The sequence below is a fragment of the Battus philenor genome, unplaced genomic scaffold (assembly GCF_028537555.1).
Source record: "Battus philenor isolate CCGP_79_NKW_IND1 unplaced genomic scaffold, ilBatPhil1.0.hap1 SCAF_15, whole genome shotgun sequence".
Taxonomy (NCBI): Eukaryota; Metazoa; Arthropoda; class Insecta; order Lepidoptera; family Papilionidae; genus Battus; species Battus philenor.
The window spans coordinates 13,634,199-13,657,912 of record NW_027181677.1 but is presented as its reverse complement, the minus strand read 5'-3'; the positions used below and the strand labels follow the sequence as shown (position 1 = coordinate 13,657,912).

General features: G+C 33.5%; 1 protein-coding gene across 1 annotated transcript in view; it reads left to right on the top strand.

Annotated features, from left to right (window-relative positions):
* Nucleotides 1-6,011: 6,011 nt before the first annotated feature.
* Nucleotides 6,012-23,714, top strand: part of LOC137919032 (uncharacterized) — a 54,383-nt gene continuing 36,680 nt past the window's right edge. Inside the window, exons 1-2 of the mRNA XM_068761994.1 lie at nucleotides 6,012-6,091; nucleotides 6,454-6,566. Of these exons, the coding sequence (XP_068618095.1) occupies nucleotides 6,012-6,091; nucleotides 6,454-6,566 (193 nt within the window). The remainder of the gene's footprint in view (nucleotides 6,092-6,453; nucleotides 6,567-23,714) is intronic.

The following is a 23,714-nucleotide window of genomic DNA, read 5'->3' as shown; positions in this document are numbered from 1 at the left end:
AGCCGGGAGAAGAAGTGGCAGAAGAAACTCCAGCAACGCTTCTGTCTAGCATGATCGGGGATTGTATTGTAGATTGTAGCAACTTCGAGTGGCGACAATGATGGTGTTTAATGGAATCAGGCGTTACCTTGCGGAAGTCCATCCTAAGTAAGATAAGGACCAATATTTAGCCACTTCCGCACATGCAGTGGTAGTCGTGCAACAAAGTGCACTGCCCGCCAGCTCGCTGATAAATGCGTATGCGGCCAAACACAGAGTCTTGTATTGTTGGTAAAACCAAACGTTTTGAGCTGCCACCCGATGTAATTTGGTTAATTTGATGTACAAACGCGCCTGTGCAACTAGGCATGCTGATCTTAAATATTTAATCAGGCGTTATTTGGCACTAATCGGTGTAACATGACTCCTGAAGATGCCCCGTGGAGGGGTGAAATACGTGTTGAGTGATTTGACGGTGGCAGTTGTGTAATTCGCATTGTTTGCCGCATGCGCATTTATCAGCGGGCTGGCGGGCGGTGCACTTTGTTGCACGACTACCACTGCATGTACGGAAGTGGCTAAATATTGGTCCTTATCTTACTTACATTGATGGTGTGGAGTGTACTTAGCTTGTATTATAGTCATCGCGTTATCCTGAAACCCGATTACGTCACATCGTCTCAGGATGGTGCGGCGTGTGAATGCACCTGGTGTGATCGTCTTTTGGACAAACTACCTTGTTAAGATCATCAGAAATCGCTGGATGTAGTCCACATTCAACCAGTCCTATTCTTTTTGGATGGTCTCCGTTTTTGGTGACCTCCCGTTCCTTCATCATTTTCTGGGAAAAGAACTTTGATTCACTATATTTTTTAGTATTGAGTATATCTACGAGTAAGCTATAGCTAGAAATGCTAGTCACCGAGATATAACAGAGTCGGGGAGAATTCGATTAATACAACGCACACGAGATATTGCAGAACGTAGTGCTCAAGTACATAAGAAAGTGACTGTAGTATGCGAAGAAGTGGTAGCCATTGCCTAATGTGAGCGGAGAAACGAAGACGGCGCTATTGACAAGACGCACACGATAGTTAAGACCAGACGGTTTTATGATTGTCTACCAACCCCGAACTGATTATACCGTACGAGGAAATACTGGTCACCGTCTGATATGAGCGATGTAAGAGGGGAGGGGGGAGGGGGGGGGGCAAAAGACGCACAAATAGCTTATCACAACCACGTGAGCGATGGCCTTGGGATATTTTTTTGATGGGATATGAGACATCTATTGTCTTATGGTTCCCATTTTTGGGGACTTCTCGTTCTCCTATAATTTCTTGGAATCGAAATTCCTGCCGATTTTGATTTCATTAAGTTTTTCAATATAGTTTTATTTATTTTTATTCTTTCTTCCGTCACAATATCTGGTATTCTATCTTCTACCTTCCTTCACAATTTCTTTTATTCTTATTGCTTTTATTTACATACCTTCTATATATCGGCTTCTATCCTTCGCTACATTTTTTGCAATTATACATTCTTTATACATTTTCTTTCGAAATTCGAATTGGTTTTTTTCGTTCTTATTTTAAATCCATGCTTGTCCCGACTTGAATGATGGTTTAACTCTATACAGCATTTCACTTTTGGTATTAAAAAAGGTAATGTACGAACAGACAATTATTCTACCATAAATTAATTCAAAGCTTGGTTTATTATCTGTGTCAGATAACTGACCGTATATGCAAATTTAGACATTTGTTTTTAGATTATTTTAATCTATTCGAAGTACACCAATACCTCACTCTGCGTCGTGGTTACGTTCTAAAAAAACACGACGCAAATTGAAACACCGCAAAGTGAATTAAGATTTTCTATAGCAGACCATGTAAAGATCATGTAGGTTCCAGGGTTACGAAAATACTTTTTTTTCTAAACAAAATTGAACAAAGTAAAAATTTAAAAAACAAAAATAATATAACTCTGACAATAAATAAATTGGAAAAATATTTACCTTTTTTGTAAACAGAAACAACACGTAAAAATTTATTTAAATTTATTATTCTCTTTTAAAAAAAGCACAAAACACTACGCAATTGAAACTGAACTCTAAAATTACCAAAAAGAAAGTGAAAATAAAACTGTAAACTGTGTTCAAATTGCGTTGTTTTAATTTAGAAAGAAAATCCCCGAGTTTAGATGGCACGGCGCAATTAGAAACAAAAGTGTAGCCATCTTTTCGAAAAAAAGAAGAAAATATAAAAAAAAAATAAAGACTCGAACCCATAACAACGCAACCTCGAAAATCTAACGACGCACAGTGAAAATTAGTATTAATTAAGCAACTACGCAACTTCGAAAAAAATGCAAAATGAAACGACGCAATGCGAGGTTTTATTTATAAGTGTGGTATGAATATTATTGCGCAGTTACAATAAATTTCTGTTTTACCCACATTGACTAAGACAGTGTTGACGCCTGGCGACTGGAGGTTGTAGTTCCAAAGAGTTATCATACTAGATATCATCTTAACTTATCTATTCTTTTATATTTTAGTGGCCCCTGCTATTGGGGACGTCTCGTTCCACCTCCTATTTTATTGGGAACCGGAACCGGAATCATTCTGTTCTTTATTCCATAATTCAACTTATTTTTCTTTTCCGCTCTAATATCCTTTCATCTATCCTCAATTACTGCAGTTTAGTTTATTTATACAATTTATATATATGTATATATATAAATTTACATATTTCATTTATTTCTATTATAATTAGATCTAAAATACATTTTTGTATTGCACTGTTTATCTTATTATTTTAAGTTATCTATTAGAACAATATTTAATAATAAACTACAGTATTTGATTCATTATAATCATATCAGTCAATCTATCTATCTAATATATCACTTGATTAAAAAGAAAATATTTAATACATCTAATCCTTTGAAATATAATTGACACTAAGCCGCCGTGGTTGAATACTATAAATACAAAAAAAAAATTAAATTAAAATATTAAATAAAATTTATAAATTAATGAGAACACGCAAATTTGTGCGTACATTTAAGAAATTTTTACCATTTTCCTCAATATTAAATTGTTTACGTTGTACGAGCGATGTACCTCGCTGACTGCTACTTCAGATGAACAATTCTCTTTATTACTTTAGTGGCCTTGGTTATAATTTCTAATTCGATCTCACAGTGAAGCTTCTGGTATAGCCTTCTTCACTACTCTCTAGCCAATTATTTTGAATTTATACATTTTTGTATAAAGATGAATAAATAAAAAATAAAGAATAAATAGAAGTACATAAGCGTTGACTAAATTCCACAGATTATATTTAAGAATTTGTTTTTCTAAATATATGGAGTAAGTCAAAAAACGGGTGTTATAAATAACAGTTATAATTTATAGCACTGCTATTTATTCTAATATTCTTATCGTAATAAATTTATAACTTGAAATATTTATTTTTAACTTTATTGATTAAAACAGAAAATAATAGAGGGAAACTCAATGCGAAATGAAACTGAGAATATGGCAGTTGAAAAAATCGTGTACATTCTATAAAATAATTTTTATAAATGTAGCATTTAATAATTCGCATAGCTAATATTTATTCCGTATCGGTGTCAGCGAAACGTAGAAACCAGTAGACGATGATTTGTCTAATGGAGTACTGGTTTTATTTAAAGAATCGATTTAATTTAAAAAAAAAAGATTTATTTTTTTACGTCCGAACAATCACCTTGACGGCCAGTGCGCGCGAACATTTGTTTGCGGACAGTCACTCGTCAACGCGTTCATTATAAAATGGCGGACGAATATAAATGGCGGGAAAATGTAAATATTTATTTCAAAATATTTGTGATTTATTTTATTTATTACAACAATAATAATTAACAAATTTAAAGTGAAATATCATGAATGATTTAGTAAATATGATAAAACGATGAAGTGTAATTTAAAGAAATACTTTGAAAGTGTTCATTTTGTTTCATTTCTCTTGTTTATGTGCGTTGAAAGTGTGAAACATGAAAGGAAATTGAATAATCCTAGTGACGAATTAAAAAATGGTAACAATTATGTTGAAAATGTACCCTCTATAGAGAAGAGCAGAAGTTTCTTTTTTGGTACGTTGAAATTTAAATATTTATATTTTTTTCTAAACATTTGTTACACAACAATAATTATTTTATATATATTTAACAAATACTTCATAGATCTAAGTGTTCGCATATATTATATTTACTATAATTTATTGTACACTAGAATACATTTAAATAATTTCATAATCATAAATAAAAGGTCTTATCACACAAGGCAATCACATATAAACAGCCATATATTTAGATTCTCTGATGATCTCAAAGATCTGTCATGTGTATCTTGAAGAAATTGAAACCTTGATTTGAGATAAGAGGGAGTGAGTGGATTGAAAAGAGTATTATTGAGTAGATAAATGATGTGAGCATTCCGGCGAAGCCTTATTTGTAACCAATTGAGCTTATCGCGAAATTCCGAAACATGATCATATTTACGGAGTTCAAATATGAAACGAATACAGAAGTTTTGAAGGCGCTTAAATTAGTTGACATAAATATCTCAGGATGTTTTAGATCTTCCTTTTTTTAGTTTTAAATCTATAATTAAAAGTATATTATTAAATAAATCATATTATAGCATTCAAGAGTTTTTAGTGGATCGAAATGTATGGAATTTAGTTTGTTGACTCATGTACATGATTAATATTATAATACACGCATGAAATATCGTTAAATTTAATTTAAAAATGCAATTGTTGAGTTTCTGGCCTGTATTCTGAGCCAGTGGTGGCGTACTGTTTATGTTAAAATAAACGATTAAAAAGCGTATACAAATGCCTACTTGAATAAAGATGTTTTTAATTTTATATTTAAGGTAGGATTTCCATGTATAAGGTGGAAGACGATATTGTTAAAGACAAGAAGAAGTCTCTGAATATAGGCCGCATCCAACCGGTCAACCTAATAGCTATCTCCAGCTATCTCCATCTCTAGTTGAGTTCAATTACCGTGTTGAATACTATATATATATATATATAAATTTATATATATATATATATATATATATATATATATATATATATATATATATATATATATATATATATATATATAGAAACAATGACGCCGATGAATGTTTTTTCACTGCTTGGCTGTGTCCAAGTGCCAACCACGTCTATATGCTGAATACTATATAATATTAAAATTACCGCTTTGTACTATATGTACACACACACACACACGCACATATATATATATACAAATATATATATACATATATATATATATATATATATATATATATATATATATATATATATATATATATATATATATAAAATAACATTTTTTAAAAATTTTGTGTACCTATCTGTATGTTGCGGCTAATCTCTGAAATGGCTGGATCGATTTTGGCGGAGCTTATACTGGCAGATAGCTGATATAAGTAGTAATTTAATCTACTTTTTATTTTAGATTTTTTTATCATATAATGATATAATGAAGTCACTCAAAAGACGGCGCGAGCCACGTGAAACGGACGAAGTATAGTTAGTTATTAATATATCTGTTATATTAATTAGATATACAATCTCAAAATATTAGCTGAATTATAATCTGTTACAAAGATAAAGATAAAATTCGTTTATCCAACATCAGGAACTTTTAATAGAATTCTCATTGATATGTTAATTTTAAAACAAAACCTTTTATTATAATAAACGATAGGTGAGTCTATTCATTTATTATGCGACAATCTTCTTTATGGCCGCCATTGTATTTAATTATAAGAAAAATATTCCGATTATCGTTTACCGCTATTAAATTTTTTCCATAATTTTAATGAAGTTCATTAAAATAGTCATTTATAATGTTTAGCAGTTTTATATGATTCAAATATTTTTTACTGTCTTTGACGTATTCTCGGTATATACTGGCCTGAGAGAGTCTCCAACGTAGATCTCTGAAAACGCTGCGGTGAGATGCCGATCGGCCAGCAGATCAAACCCAAGTGGAACTGGATAGGCTACACGCTCCAAATTGACCCTGATCACATACCGAGGCAAGCTCTAGAATGGAATCCTCAAGGAAAGCGAAGACGTGGCCGCCCAAAGCAAGCCTAGCGGACGATCACTGCAGAAGTGAAGGCAGTTGGAATGACGTGGAGCGAAGTAAAGCGCGAGGCTCAAGACCGCTCGGGATGGCGACGTACTGTGGACGCTCTCTGCCTTATCTTGGAGACATAGGAATAAATTATATGCTCTCAAGTAGTTTTATCTGCAATTCACTGATTTACGTTTTTTAATCATTTATAGTTATTATGACAAAAGAAGAGAGTCGTAAGGCCAAATTTAAAGTTATCGTACTGCATGCATTGAATTTCGTGTATTTGAAATTTTGCTAGCCGATTTAGACTTTGTACAGCTTCATAGAAGCTGAGTTCGAGGCAACAGGAGGTCCGTGGACTAAAAATGTACGTTGGGTGATCGTACCCCAGTTACAACGAAGACGCACATATGAGGAGGAACTATACCCGTGTAGGTGTATAGTGTAGTGAATGAGGTGTAGTGTAAGTTTTGCGAAGCGAGGACTACTCGGCGGTCGGGAGAGACACGGGCCTCTCCGGGCCGCCCTCGCTTGACCGCGGGTTAGGCGGACGCGGCTGCCGAGTCATGTGTATATGAGTGATAACTGTTCTGTTCAGGGCTCGATGTGAGGCGCATATCGTAACGTCTAAACGGGGAGCCAAATTTTTTCAAAGTTTTTCAAACTTACGAGAATAACGCCTTCTTATCTGAAAAGAGTACAGATGTGCTTTAAATAAAAAGAAATATATGTATTACGTAATCAGCGGTGCGTCGAAAAGGGGAATCCCACAGATATATAATCCTTTATATATGTACATCGAGCGCAAGAGAGCGCACAACAATACATGTCGACTTTTACGAAACTCTATTTGAATGCGAGAAAATAATAACTTGTGGCAGTAAAAGGTTTGCAGCGACGAATAGAAGACTATAATTAATTTTAAAATATAGTTATCCGAAGTTTTAAAACGCTTTTACACTTATAATTAGTCAAGGTATAATAGGTGGCGGAAAAGTAATGTCATAATGTAAACATGTTTTAATTTTTACAAATAGCGCCAAATGTCACTGTGCTTTGACATTTATGATAAATGTATATAGAGAATTAGTTGTCAATAAACGACAGGAAAGTAATGTCGCTTTCTTGAGTTAAATTAACAGGATTACATTTTTAGCAAGTTTTTATTTGTAGTCAACAATATATTCACCTTCGTGATCAACCTGTTGACAACTAGTTTACAAAATGTCGGAACGGTAAAAATCAATTGGTTTTTTTGTAAAATATATCGATAGAAACGTCATTACTTTCCGATCCTCCTATATATATCTAGAGTCAAAAATAAAATAGATTTAAAATTAAATAGATAATAAGTTGATTTTCAATAAGAGTTGTATTAAAAGTTTCAACAAACACACATTGTGACATTAATTTTGCACCACCTGTTATATTATAAATGTAAAAGTTAAAACATTTTTATTTGAAACTGTACAGATGCAATTGCACGCGACTGTACTTAATGAAATCAAGTTTCAACAAGCAGACTCCTTGACGTGCTGCTTACCTCGTTAGAGTCATTCGCGGTTAGATTTTTTTTTCACTGGAACATATCTGTTACATTTAGAACGCGTTTAGATTAAATCCGGTTTTTGTTTGAGGTATTTCGCTAGTTTTTTCCGTATAACATCTAATTAGAAATATATATTCAAATTTATTCATGTTTAAAATCTTTATTTCACATATCTTAAGTATATTGCAACGGTAAATACTGTTTTTATATATGCTTACCTAGTAATTATAACTGTGATATTCAGTGTGATAGGAACGTATGGTGATATTACATCCACGTTTTTATCTTCTTCGGCTTAACGTTCTTTTGAACCTAAAGCCTTTTGATAACCTTCTCAAGTTCATCTGTCTTTATTTAATATCTTTTTGATATTTTTAGATTTATTATAACATAGGAGACATCGTGTAAGTCTGTCTGTGTATAAGAGTAGCTAATGTTATGAAGCTAAAAGAAAGGTATAACAAGCCAATATATATATTTATATGAATGTTATCATCAATATTATCATTTTATTAGCTATATGACGTTCACAGCTGGACATACGCCTTCCCCAGAGACTTCTGATAAGATTTTTACTTAGCAAGATCATACGTTTACCTTGTTAGTGAAAGTTCTTTTTGTTTGCTGGTCTGTGGTGCCCACTTATGGGCTTTAGTCCCAAAATTTACTCTTCAGATATTGCTATTGCTAATCCTGTTTGCTATTTAGTTTACTTACGTTTGTCTTCAGCTATTTAAGATTTATTCTCTTTCTAATGTTATTATAGCATGACCTTTTTTCGTAGTGTTAGATAAAACTACATACAGATCCGTGATGTGGTCAATTAAAGGCTCAATAAGAAAGTTTCAGTCACCCAGAGAGCAATGGAGAGGGCTATGCATGGTTTCGCTTCGAAATAGAATCAGAAATAACATCGGCAGAAGAACAAAGAACAGCGACTTAGCTCTTTTGCTTAGTGTTCGTCTGAAGTGGCAGTGGGCGGAGCTCATTTCTTGTCTGAAGTGGCAGCAGGCGGAGCTCGTTGCTCGTCGGAAGTGGCAGCGAGTGGAGCTCATTCCTTGTCTGAAGTGGCAGTAGGCGGAGATCATTGCTAGTATGAAGTGGCAGTGAGCGGAGCACATTGCTCGTCTTAAGTGGCAGTGAGCAGAGCACATCATTCGTGCAACCTATAGCCATTGCGCCGGAAGGTTTCGAGTGACGACTACGAGCCGGTAGACGGCGTGGGCAGGTCCCCCACTAGGTGGACATAGTTGACCACAGGACCATATGTCTTGCAGTGTACGTTCCTCAGCTGAAAAGAAGAAGATAAACCGTAAAAATAATCATGAGCATTTTAGTGTTAAGTCAATTTCATAAAACAATATGATGTAACAATTAAGAATTGTCTGTGTTTGTTCGGTATAGACGAACAGGGACTTTGATTTTGACAAAATTTTTCAGTATTGTTTTTTTATTTATCTTTACTTCGTCACCATGTCCTCCATTCTATCTTCTTCCTTCACATTTTATTTCATTCTAATTGCTTTTATTTACATACCTTCTATGCATCGCCTTCCATCTTTCGCGACATTTTTTACAAAATTGGATTTTTACGTGAGATATAATACATTATATTATGCAGATTAAATGTGGAGAGGAAGAAATAATATAACTTATGTAAATATATTTTTTTATTTACATAAAACGGCTTATTTCTCCGTTTATGATTAGGAAGCAAGTCTTATATGGGTAGGGTGAATGTAATTTTTTTTCTTTTTGTAATTTCGGATTTGTGATCTACCATAATAAAACAGAATAGTCTTTTTAAAAAGGCTATCACTATAAAACGTTCCTCTTACCACAAAATTTTTCGATCGCTAACCGATTATTTACGAATTTCAACTCTTGTAATTTCCCTGCGCGTAAGTATACGTTGCTGCTATAGTACGCGCGTACGATTCAACAATCGAATAACACGGTCATTGTCACCGCAACATCCGCGAAAGTCGTGAATCTACCGTTAAATTCGTATAACGAATGCGAGGGAAGATGTCGCTTATAAAATAAACACAAGGCACGGAAGAAAAACCACGAGCGTCCCGATCACAGACAACTGCGATAAAAGTACGCGATGAGGTAATGCGCATCTCTGATACATTCATAGGGTTGTCACACGCAAGACAATCGTTAAATATTTATTTAATACTCTTTGTATATATTTGTGGACTCTGTGTTTGGCGCTAATCGGTGTAACATAACTCCCGAAGATGCCCCGTGGAAGGGTGAAACACGTGTTGAGTGGTTTAACGGTGGTAGTTGTGTAATAAGCATTGTTTGCCGCATACGCATTTATCAGCGGACTGGCGGGCGGTGCACTTTGTTGCACGACTACCACTGCATGTGCGGAAGTGGCTAAATATTAGTCCTTTTCTTACTTAGGATGGACTTCCGCAAGGTATTCCAAGGATTCCATTAAATATCTTTGTATATGTTTGAAAAGGTATATATAATTGCATATAAATATCCACAGCGTGACTTCGGTCTCTTCCAGACACTTCCAATCCTCATTGGAGCGTTACTCTTTTGGACCAAAAATCTGAAATGGCTTGTCAGTTGCTTCCCGTATGCTGTGACTTCCTGGCGACCTCGGCTATTTCGTCGATTTACCTAGTCGAGGAATCGTCGCTATGACTAGTGGCAGTAGCGACTATCTGTTGCAATTAAATATATCAAATGGGGTCGTTTAAATGAAATAATACAAACAGAAAAATAAGATAAGTAGTTTTTGGAAGCCCTAAAAATATCCTTTATCGGGGTCACGTGTTATTTATGTAATATATTTTCATATTGTACTCGGCCTGTGCGGCTAAGTTATAAAGTTATAATAACTTTCATTTGGTTGTCTTAAACACATTATTTGTACTGAATAAATCTTCGGGAAAGTAATTTGTTTATTGTTTCTTCATATAGTATTTCTTAATTGAAGATTGACCGTCTGTTTTGCATACTGCAGTTACTTTATGCACTATTTTATATTTAATGGAATCAAACTTTTACGTACGATTTCGTAACGTTACGTAAAATAAGTACAGTACCCGGCGAAAATATTGCACATCGACCTTTGGAAAGAGACAATCGGCTAATTTCAGCTTCGTAGAGCGCTATTTTTGTCGCACGAAATACAAACAGTCCGGTATCTATTAGGAGCTGTTACAACAAGTATCATTTGCTTCTTTTGATAATTATTTTTATTGTTTGTATAAAATACACCAATTTTTTTTATAAGTGTTGCCTTTAGATTGGCGAAATTAGATAAATATAAATAAATAAATACAAATCAATTTATTTAACACATAATACAGTTGAAATACAATACATAATACTGTGATCATAGAGTAAGGTGAATTTGTATATAAAATGAAAATGTTTAATTTATTCATCCAAATTAATTTAATCCCCTTCTAAGTAATCTTCGTTCCGATAAAACGCATTTATGGCAACACCTTTTTAGTCTTCAAAACTGTCAACAGCCTTCGAACTTTCTTCGATTAAGTTTTTATCTCCTCTATCATGTCGCGTCTATGCAATTTGAGTTTGCTGAGTAACTAGAAGTCGCATAGAGTCAAATCAGGCGAATACGATAACTGCGGAATGAAATTAGTCAAGTTTTTGAGCAATTCTGGCATCAATCAAGACTTGGTCGACTAAAACACGTGTAACTCGAAAATTATTAAACGTTTTGACAAACAGGCGCTTGGCATATGTTATGTACAATCCTACCAACATAGAAAAGAAATTTCACCTGCCTTCATAATGCCCGCGAGTTTTAAACAACAATTTCACCTTACTTTCTGATCACAGTTTATATGCCTAGGACAAAACTATCGACGCATAATTGCATATAAATCATTGGTTTTTAAATATGCTTCTATGCGAATGCACGTTGTTTTCTTATAAAAACCCGCAGGAATAACCTAGCTAAAATTGTGCCTTTTTGCTCTATTGTTTAACGGTAACTAAAAAATTTTAATTTAAAATTCGAATTATGTCACCGGACATCTTGTACATACATATATCCAGTACAAAACTATAATCAGAAATAGTGAAACTTGAATCAAACATATCCATTCTCACCGATGCATTTGTGTAATAAAGATCGTATTTTATTTACAAAGAAAATATGGTCGACGTTAGTAATTGCATTACAGTTCGAATGGTCGCATAAAGGGTCGACCATTAAAGGTGTGTATACATTTGGTAGGGCACGCCGGAACCTGTATCCATGGATTGTGGTCAATAGGTCCAGCGGGTTTTCCTCGTTCTTGCTCTCAAGCACCGACGTACTGATTGCCTACTTCGATAAGCTCGGGATGAACTTGATACGGTAGAAGTTTTCCTAGAACTTACATTGTATATAACTATCTCTATCTTACTACTTGACTTAAAATGTAGAGAAAAATATAAAATATTTCCACCCACAGAAGTAGTTAACAATTTACTTGAAAATATTTTAAAACATCCAATTAATATTTAGATAGAAACTAAGACATAAAAAATATTCATTTTTAACTCCATCTGTGGGTAAAATTTCAAAATAGTGACATGCAACCGAAGGTTTTTTAAGATTTTCCGTAGTAATAAAGCCATAACCAAGTAATTGCAACATTTAATGGAATCAGGCGTTACCTTGCGGAAGTCCATCCTAAGTAAAGGATCAATATTAAGTGGTTTAACGGTGACAGTTGTGTAATTCGCATTGTTTGCCGCATACGCATTTATCAGCGGGCTGGCGGGCGGTGCACTTTGTTGCACGACTACCACTGCAAGTGGTAGTGGCTAAATATTGGTCCTTTACTTACTTAAGTCAAAGCAATGTCTGAACACAAAGGTCTTTGACTAATGTGTGTTACCGGTGATGACTTACGGATCCCAGATGTGGTCACTTAAAGGACCTATAAGGATCAAGGTCACCCAGAAAGCAATGGCCCCTCCATTGTTGTGTTCGGTTTCACCCAAAACTCTATACAGCCCACTACAAATTCAAATAGTTTCTTATTATAATCATTCATAAAATCCTTTGTAGTTTGATAAAAATTTTAATGACGTTATGTTCTGAACCACGAGCTGGTGGACACGACGTGGGTGACACACTAAGCTCAAGATCAACCAGAGAGAAATAGAGACGGTTATATTCGGTTTCACTGAGAGATCGAAGCACATTCGCTGAGATCCGCAGAAGAACCAAAATCACCGACGTAGTTTGAAAAGTTGCTTGTCTGAAGGCGGGACACCCACTTGGTCAGACGACATAGTTAACCCTTAAATGCATGACTTTTATTTATATTTTTAAAAAATATTTATCTTGCAGATAAGTACACTAAAATGCAATGTAAAATATAAAAAAATATGTATATTATATTTTTTATTCCTTTAAAAAAAAACCTTATATTGCAAATATACAACACTGTACATTTATTTTTAAGTGTAGTAATCATTTTACGTTTAAATGGCATGTTGAAATTTTACATCATTACACATTTAACCCTTAATAGCCTGATTTACGAAAGTGATTTTTTTTAATATTACTGTGTTTGCTTGAGGGTCTAGATGAAGGGAAAAATAGATTTTTTTTTAATTTCGTTGGAAAGAATATTATACAATAGTAACATTCGTACAGCTAATCCATAAAAAAAACTAATAGTAATGTGAACATTCGGTTTAAAAGATTGGTATCAAAATTGAAACTCTAGGCTATTAAGGGTTAAGATCACAGGAAGTTGTTAGATGCTGGTAGCACAGAACCGGTCATCGCAGCGACCTTAGGGCTTAGTTTTATGCCAGCAGTGGGCGTGTACCAGCTAAAACAAAAGAATCACAATAACGAGAATAAAATAAAGAGTTGTTTTATTGTTTTTTTTAATGGTCCCCGCTGTTGGGGACCTCTCGTTCCCCTGTCTCGTGTGGGACAGGGACTTTTTATTTCTAGTAATTTATTCATTTTTTTTATTATTATCATTCTTCTCTTTCATGTATCATCTTATCTGTCGTACTGTTTCTTTCATTCTACAAATTTCCCAGTCTTTCTCTTTCATTTCATTAGCCATACATCCATCCTCAACCACTACATTCTAGGTTTTCTTACTTTTTTATTTTGCAACATTACATTTATTGCTCAAATATTTAACACATATTTTCTTTATAATTATCATCTTATATTATACAGTTTATTGCACTATTTTTGGTTCTACTGTATTTCTTTTATTTCTATGTTTTAGTGTTTGTTTTATTTTTATCTATTGCATTTATCACCACCTTCCTGCAGTAGCTGAGGAAGCATTCTCTCTCCCCTTCGTCTTGCATGATGGCCGAGATACTCCTTTCCTCTATCTTTTTGCCCATCCGGCATTCGGAATCTGCGCGCAGTCTTCCGAACGCCGGACTGTTTTAGTGTTGTATAAACCAAATATGGAACCCCAAAAGTATGTATCCACCCACGTGTACTACAACGGTCATATGTAACTGTTTCGCGCCTTCTACGTCGTATCCTTATTCGATGCGTTTGACACAAAAGTGTAATTTAAATACACATTCGCATTATGATTTCCCATCGGCAATAAAATGTTTATTTCGCACGCAATGCAGGTGTCTTCCATATATGGTTACAGGACGATCAAGTGAAAATTATTTTACGACATCCACGATACCGGTGAGAAAGTTAATAGGAATTTTCATGAAATATTTACGACGCATTTAAATTATTTATTTATTGACACTATATTACTTATTCAAATATATACAATTGTTTCGGCTTATAAACGCCCACTACAACGCTTAGGCCTCACCCAAAGATATCTAAAGGAGGCTTTATCATAATCTCAGTGTAGTATTATGGTACGCAGAAGATGCTGTTGCCCATCCTGTAAAAACGTGTTTGTAAGCAGTAGAAATCCTATATAATTAGTGAACTATATCCAGCGGTAGACGACATGTAGCTGAAATGATGAAAAAGCACATTTTAGTATTTTTTTATATAGTTGTAATAGAATAGGCGTTTGTCTTCCATCTCACCTGATGGAAAGTGTAGATGAAGACGAAGTTGGTACACGCCCATTCAAAAGAAACCTGTTCGCTCTACTCTTAAAGGCTCCAGAGTTCAACTCATCAGGAAAAATAGACCCAGACAGGTCGTTCCAAATCTTGGCGACTCTCACCAAAAATGAGCTGTCAAATCATTTAGTTCTTTTGGGTATGTCAACAACGTATGGATGAAACTTTTGCCTGCGCCTAGTAGTCCGATAAAGGAATGTGGATGGCTCATCAGTTCGAAAAGAGCCTTCATTGTTGTCTTTCAGCAGAAAATTAACATTACAGTCTTACCTAACATACAGAATATTTTATTCCAGTAATTAAATATATCAGATTGTTCATATAGGAAATAATATATCTCAACTATAACAATCCTTTATCATTACCTTTTTCTTTAGTGTTATAAAAAAAAAAGTTATTGCTGGATTTAAAAATTACAAAGAATATTCTTATGGTATATCCACTCTAAATGAAGTTTTAAAAGATTTTCTTCGATTCCTGTCTATTTCAATGTATATATATTCTCCACTGGGCTTCTTTCGCTTGTTCTTCTCAGATCTGAGACACTTATCATTCGAACAGGTGATAATTAAAGTTGAAGCCAGAAATAGATGCAATTCATTGTTATTTTTGAATTTAAATTCGAATTCTAAATTTGAAAAGACCTTAAAAACTAACTCCGCGAATATAACATAGATAGCATTGCACTTTCGATCATTCGCTTTGTAACTAATACGCACCGGAGTAGACAGTAAAAACACACGCACTTGTATAATCATCGTTCTCGAATCTTTTACTTTTGTTTTACATCCATCGCTACGACCGTCTATTGTAAAGCAATAATTGCCTTCACTTAAGTGTAACAAAAGGCTTTCTTAACGTATTCTATGTGGACTTTAAAAATAATTGTTGGTAGGCGTAAAGGAAGTAAAACTTTTAGATAATACTAGCTGATTCTGCAAACGTTGTTTTGCAAAAAAAATAAAGTTTTTAATTAACAAAAAAAAAGGATTGATCGTAGAAAGGTGAAATTTTAGGGTTGTATGTATTTTTGTATGCTGTATCATAAAAAAATAAAAACAAAAATTTTATCTGAAAATATGTATAACAAAAAAAAAATAAGGGTATAAATATGCAAAAATCTTTAACGTAATGAAAGCTAACTATTTTTTATAAATTCCACGCGGACGAAGTCACGGGCACAGTTAGTATTTAATAAAATTTAAATATTTATTATATGAATGTATTTTTATCATTGATTTATAAAATTATGGCGCTTATATCCTTATAGCTGGTATATAAAGGTGTCCCATAAATCAATGTCAAGCCGTAACCGAGAGAAGCATATAAAAAATCTAATTACATTTTTAACACGCTCTGAATGGTTGCAGTATGAATTCTTCAGTCATTTACATAAGTGTTACGCACTTTAGTATGAAAGTGAAAGTGAAAAAAGATAAAAAGATAGCGGCATGCTAGAAAATCACAGAGTATATTATAATTCATTACCTCAAATATGAATTCATTTACTTTCATAAATAAAAACATATTTTAAAATACGTGACATATCTTCTTTTTTAATTTACTCTTTGTTCCTAGTCACCACCTATCTATCACCAGATTACAGTTTGACGTTGATTTATGGGACAACTTGTCAAATGAAATATATATTTATTCTTTCGCATTGGCTTCATAATGTCCGAAATAAATAAATAAAATCGCAAGAAATCCTTTAAGTTATAAGTATGATAGGTATGATGAATAAATATATACATTAAAAACTGCGAACGCTATTCAATACCGTTATTTGCGATTCCCTGTCTACTTATTCAACTATTAAGCAGTAATTGCACTGGTCGGACAAGTTACATCAAGTTGCAGTAGCACAGTAACAATGATAAGTGACCTGAGAGAGTTACTTAGCGACAGTCAACGTCGACCAGTTCTAACTGGGTTTTACCGACTTTGCGGTTGAAGCGATTAACTTAGTTATTTCTAGATAGCACTTTAACAAGTTTACATTGTAGAATGTGAAAATGTGAACGAAAGAAACCATTTCGAACGGTTGTTTAGAATCATTCTATATTCAAATTTAAATACTGTCTTGTACATGGCAACAAAAAAAATATCTTAAAATTTATTTAGACTTTAAATTTAGTTAGCACTAACATAATATTATTATTATATCAATATAGAATATATATGTATACTAGCTGATCCCGCAAACGTTGTTTTGCAAAGAAATAATGTTTTTAATTTACAAATAAAAAATAAGGGATGATCATAGAGGGGTGAAAATTTAGGGTTGTATGTGTTTTTGTATGCTGTATCATAAAAAAATTAAAACAAAAAATTTCGTCAAGAAATTAAAAAAAAATATTTAGGGGTGGACCACCCTTATCACTAAGGGGTATAGAAAATAGATAGTAGCCGATTCTCAGACCTAATGAATACGCATATGAAATTTGGAAAAATCGGTCAAGCCGTTTCGGAGGAGTTCAAGTTTAAGATTTATAATACAAATTTCTACGTAAAGGGTCATAAAACTATACAATAATATATAGGAAATGTACAATTAACTTTAAATTTTATTTATTTATTTTCAGGTGAGACTATTTCATAATTTTATATATTCACCTCTACGTCTTACGTCTATATCTAATCACCCTGTATATATGTGAAGGCAAGATTGAAACTATACATTTTCAAAATATCTCTTTCGTGTCGATAGTTATATATATATAGTAAGAAAAACCTTTTTTATTATAACTTAATTATTTTATTTATTATCTGTAAAACCATTGATTTTTTTGTACTGTTTGACAGTACCGTGCATTATTCAAACTTACTGTACCCGGCGGTAAATATTGCACATCGACCTTTGGAAAGAGACAATCGGCCAATTACGTAGAGCATTATCTTTGTCCTACACTACCTATGTGACGTTTTTACAGTCGTGTGACAGAGATAACGCTCTAAGAAGCCGAAATTATACGATTGTCTCTTTCGTAAGGTCGATGTGCAATATTTATCGCCTTGTAATGTACGCTCTTAAAGCCTTTACACATAACATATATATATGTATGTATATTACATACGTATGGATGTCTAAATTTATTCTCATAATTTTCCAGATAAGTGTCATTGCATTTCGACTTAATCCCGTCAGATTCTCGTGTATTTGTGTCTAGAATTTCCGTTCTAGATTTCTCCTAAAGACTTTAATTGTGTGAACTTACATTTAGAATAAATATATTAAATTGCTTAACATAAATACGTCCATACATAGATGCAAGTCTTTTAAACGGTCACAATGGAAATCTATGGGAGAGGAAGTCTGTCTACACTTACGACTAAAATATTCGAAATTCAAAATATCTTTATTCAATTAGACATTTACATACGCTTTTGAATGGTCAATAATTTTAACACTAATCGTAATATGATACCACCGGCTTGGAACGTTGATATGTTGATAAGAGACGGCTTAAAACTCAACAGTTTATATATATATATATATATATATATATATATATATATATATATATATATATATATATATATATATATATACACAGATATATATATCATATGTACATTATAATATAAATCATGTAAAAGAAATAATGATAATAGGTTTATACTTCTAATATGAGGATTCCGGCAATCTTTTTGCGACAACTTTGCCAATGCTGTCTTCGGTTCAGTCGCGACCTACATACTCGTATAACTTGAGAGGCACGCTTCTCAATAAATCTTTTAAATCTTTAATAGGTGTTGCTATCGTTAACAGTTTTAGTGACAGTGCTAAAACCTTATTGGGGTCCAAATTACGGATATGAGGATGTACTTCCTCGTACAAATGCGTCCAGTACCATCTTCTGGCTTTACGGCTTCGTCTACTATTTGACCACAATTGGACTACAGACTGCAATCTCGACTAAATAATGTTGGTTACAAAGCACGAGTTACAGAACCCTCTAAACAATAACCACTGAACCCTAGGATCAGGAACACGCGTAACCTTGAAGTTATTTATAATTTGTATACGGTTCTCGATAATTCTAACCGAGTACTATCTCGAACTTACTAGAACCTTATTCGTAGTATAAATAGGTATACTCCCCATGTCGACAGTTCAGTGTTGTTTTTCGAGTTATAATATTAAGATCTACGATCAGTGATACAAATTGACTATTTGGTAAGTTATTTAAACAGTGATTTCTTAAACGACACGATTGACATAACGCACACGAGATATTTAAAAACAAATATTTTGACGCTTATGTTCCCGAGGAAGTAACTCTAGTAGATTTCACCCTGGATTTTAATCAATTACTAATAAATGAAGAACGACACGATTGACATAACGCACACGAGATATTTAAAAACAAATATGTTGATGCTTATGTTCCCGAGGAAGTGACTCTATTAGATTTCACCCTGGTTTTTAATCAATTACTAATAAATGAAGAACGACACGGTTGACATAACGCACACGAGATTTAAAAACAAATATGTTGACGCTTGTTCCCGAGGAAGTAACTCTAGTAGATTTCACCCAGGATTTTGATCAATAAGTCAACATTTCAGCCATTGGACGCCCACAGTTGGATATAGGCTTAACCTATTTCCAATAGTACCGGTTGGTAGCGGTCTACATCCGGCGTCATTAACAAGGGCTTTGACGTCACTCCTCGTTTATATAACACTAGCTAATCCCGCAAACGTTGTTTTGCAAAAAAAAAATTAAAGTTTTTATTTAACAAATAAAAATAAGGGTTGATCGTAAAGGCGTGAAAATTTAGGGTTGTATGTATTTTTGTATGCTGTATCATAATAAAATTAAAACCAAAAAAATTGTCTAAAAAATTAAAAAAAATAATTTAGGGGTGGACCACCCTTAACACTTAGGGGTGTGGAAAATAGATAGTAGCCGATTCTCAGACCTACTGAATAAGCATATAAAATTTAGTATTTGTAATATGAGGATTCCGGCAATCTTTTTGCGACAACTTTGCCAATGCTGCCTTGAGTTTAGTCGCGACCTACATATAACTTGAGAGGCACGCTTCTACTAAATCTTTAATAGGTGTTGCTGTCGTTAACAGTTTTAGTGACAGTGCTAAAACCTTATTGGGGTCCAAATTACGGATATGAGGATGTACTTCCTCGTACAAATGCGTCTAGAACTATCTTCGGGCTTTACGGCTTCGTCTACTATTTGACCATAATTGGACTACAGACTGCAATCTTGACTAAATAATATTGTTACAAAGCACGAGTTACAGAACCCTCTAAACAATAACCACTGAATCAGGAACATGCGTGACCTTGAAGTTATAATTTGTGTACGGTTCTCGAAAATTCTAATCGAGTACTATCTCGAACTTACTAGAACCTTATTCGTAGTATAAATAGGTATACTCCCCATGTCGACAGTTCAGTGTTGTTTTTCGAGTTATAATATTAAGATCTACGATCAGTGATACAAATTGACTATTTGGTAAGTTATTTAAACAGTGATTTCTTAAGCGATTTGAAAGCGCAGTTTGGACTAAGCGAAAGTATACTTTATGTTAAAGTAGGGTGAACATTTGATTTGTGAATAAAGGGCGGCTTGTGAATCAGTGGTGTTTCATTTCGAGTCTGAACCCACAGTACGTAACAATATATATGATGACTTGTTCTCACATTTTGTGATCCAACTTGGATTAAAGAACCATACATTTATTGTACAAATATAAACATACAGACATCCATACGTATAATTACTAAGTCATTTGTTTAGATAAGAATGAATTTTCTTGACAAATAACAAAGCTAATTTAAAATTCGTAACATTTTGCTTAAACACGTCATTTAAAAGCCCTCCAGCTGAGGGCGGGAGGACTCTTACGTCTGCAATTAAATGACGGTAGAAATAAAGTTGGCCGTTAACGCAAATGGTAGCTTTCAAGTTACTTTTACGGTTAAGTAGACGGCGGGTGGCAACCCTAACGGATACGAGTGGCTCCCATTCGCCGACGAACAACGTGATTACAGCCAGGGTTGTCGAAAACTCGTTTGCATACAAATTTTAAAAGCCTCTCCCTAAGCCGGAATTGGCCGGTTAAGGAAATTGAAACACGTTTAAACGTTCCGTTCAACTTCGGTTATTTAACTAATAATAAAAATGAATATTTGTTCTGGCGTAAAAATCAGGGAGGAGTCAATAGCCCCCCTGATAAGCGGAATAGATAAAAACTCATTCATAGCCATCTGCAAAACAATTGCAAAATGTGCCATTGAAAGGAACAAAACGCAAACACAATAAATAAATAGAAAATAGATAAAAAAAAGGATAAAATAGAACCAAAGTGATACATAAAACTGTGATAGAGAATAATTATAGGATAAGTAATAATAATGTAAAATAAAAATGTACAATAAAAAAAAAATGTAAAATGAAAAATGTAATAACAAAAGAGGAAAGAATGAAAGATTGAACAGAGCAAAAGAGAAAGATAGAAGAACTGTAGCATGAAAGATAGATAATAGACCGAAAGAGACAATAAAGTACGAAAGAAGAGAAAGAAAATAAAAAACTATGTGAAAAAATAAATTGCAAATAAAGTCCCTGTCCCACCATAAATAGGGGTATTTAAAATTAAAAAAAAATGAATATTTGTTAACTAAAACGTTTTGCCAACCTAGCTGTCTTAAAACGTAATCTTTATATAGCGTCTATTGGTCCACGTTTATTGAATTAGTCAATTGTTTATCGATACTAATGACTTTAACTTATGGGATGTCGTCTTATGATATCTGCAATGAAACTAGGATAGTTGTTGACTTGTACTCGTATAATCTAGTATATAAAATTCTCGTGTCACGGTGTTCGAACTTGAACTCCTCTGAAACGGCTTGACCGACTTTTACCAAATTTTATATGCGTATTCAGTAGGTCTGAGAATCGGCTACTATCTATTTTCCGTACCCCTAAGTGTTAAGGGTGGTCCACCCCTAAATGATTTTTTTTATTTTTTAGACAATTTTTTGGTTTTAGGGTTGTATGTATTTTTTTATGATACAACATACAAAAATACATACAACCCTAAATTTTCACCCCTCTACGATCAACCCTTATTTTTATTTGTTAAATAAAAACTTTAATTTTTTTTTGCAAAACATCGTTTGCGGGATTAGCTGGTGTTATATAAACAAGGAGTGACGTTAAAGCCCTTGTTAAAGACGCCGGATGCAGACCGCTACCAACCAATACTATTGGAAATAGGTTAAGCCTTGTTCAGCTCAGTTCAGCTGTGGGCGTCCAATGGCTGAAATGTTGACTAATTGATCACAATGCTGGGTGAAATCTACTAGAGTCACTTCCTCGGGAACATAAGCATCAACATATTTGTTTTTAAATATCTCGTGTGCGTTATGTCAATCGAGTCGTTCTTCATTTATTAGTAATTGATCAAAATCCAGGGTGAAATCTAATAGAGTCACTTCCTCGGGAACATAAGCATCAACATATTTGTTTTTAAATATCTCGTGTGAGTTATCTCATCCGTGTCGTTCTTCATTTATTAGTAATTGATCAAAATCCTGGGTGAAATACACTAGAGTCACTTCCTCGGGAACATAAGCGTCAAGATATTTGTTTTTAAATATCTCATGTGCGTTATGTCAATCGTGTCGTTCTTCATTTATTAGTACGCAAAAGACTCTGCTGCCCATACTCTGTAAATTTGTTTGTGAGCAGTGGCAATTCTATATAATTAATGCGCAAAGTGTTAATTATTTAAGATTGTATAATTGGAATCAAATTGACGACCTACTATCTCAAGTCTCAGTATTCTACCGTTGGACTACCACTGCTCGTTTCTTTAGAGTAGAGTCCCCCAAAACTTTTTTGTGTCGTAGACCCCTTGCCATGGTTTTCCGTGTTGGGTAGACCCCCTACTTACCTGGTATTGATTTCCTGTAAATTTCTAACTGTAGTGAAATTTAGTGTTAAAACTTAAAGTAAAAACACATGTTAATTTATACATTTATTAATTGAATTTAAATTAAAACTACTCAAAATAATTTTTAACTTCATAAGTACTTTTATAAATAATGTAAATGTTTTTAAGATAGTATGATGTAAGTAAATAGATACTATAAGTGTATGTGTTGAGATCCACTATCGTGGACTCCCATTTTCATTTCATGAACCCCCAAATTTTTGCAGACGTAGACCCCTTTGCAGGTTGTCATAGACCCCTAGGGGTCGATATAGACCATTTTTGGGAATCACTGATTTAGAGGTTTTTTTTTCTATGGGCCTCGCTGTTGGGGACCTCTCCTTCCACCCCCTATTTAATTGGGAACAGGGTTTTGTATTTCTTAATATTTTTTTCACTTGAATTTTTATTTTCGTTCTCGTCTTTCATATCAATCTACAATTTATTTCTCCATCTCATCGTTCCTTTCTCAATCATTCCATTCCTTTCGTACATACTCAAACACTTCAGTTATCCATTTCTATCACAGTTTTAATTGGTTTAATTATTTTCTCGTGTACATCAATTTTATCACGGATTTATTTAACAATTTTTTTTAATATCAATGAATCTATTTTAATAACTTTACAAGGTTTGTATCCACCTATGTTTTGTTCCTGTCTATTGCGTATTGTGCAACTTTCCTAAAGAATTTGAGGAAGCACTCTCTTTCATCCTTTTCCTTTATTTAGAGGTTACCTCTTCGTAAAATTGTTTATTTTTTTTAGTATACAATAAATAGCTAAATAAATGAAACAATATTTTCTTTACTTTCTTACAGAGTTGTTAGTTGTTTTGCTATAAATTACATTAATATATTACCACTTTCTCCTTTCATACAATTTAAATTTTAAAGATCTATGTATTAGTGTGTTCCAACCCTAATAATAAACGTGTTAGTATCTACTTGTATTTGTCAAATAGTAGCAGCG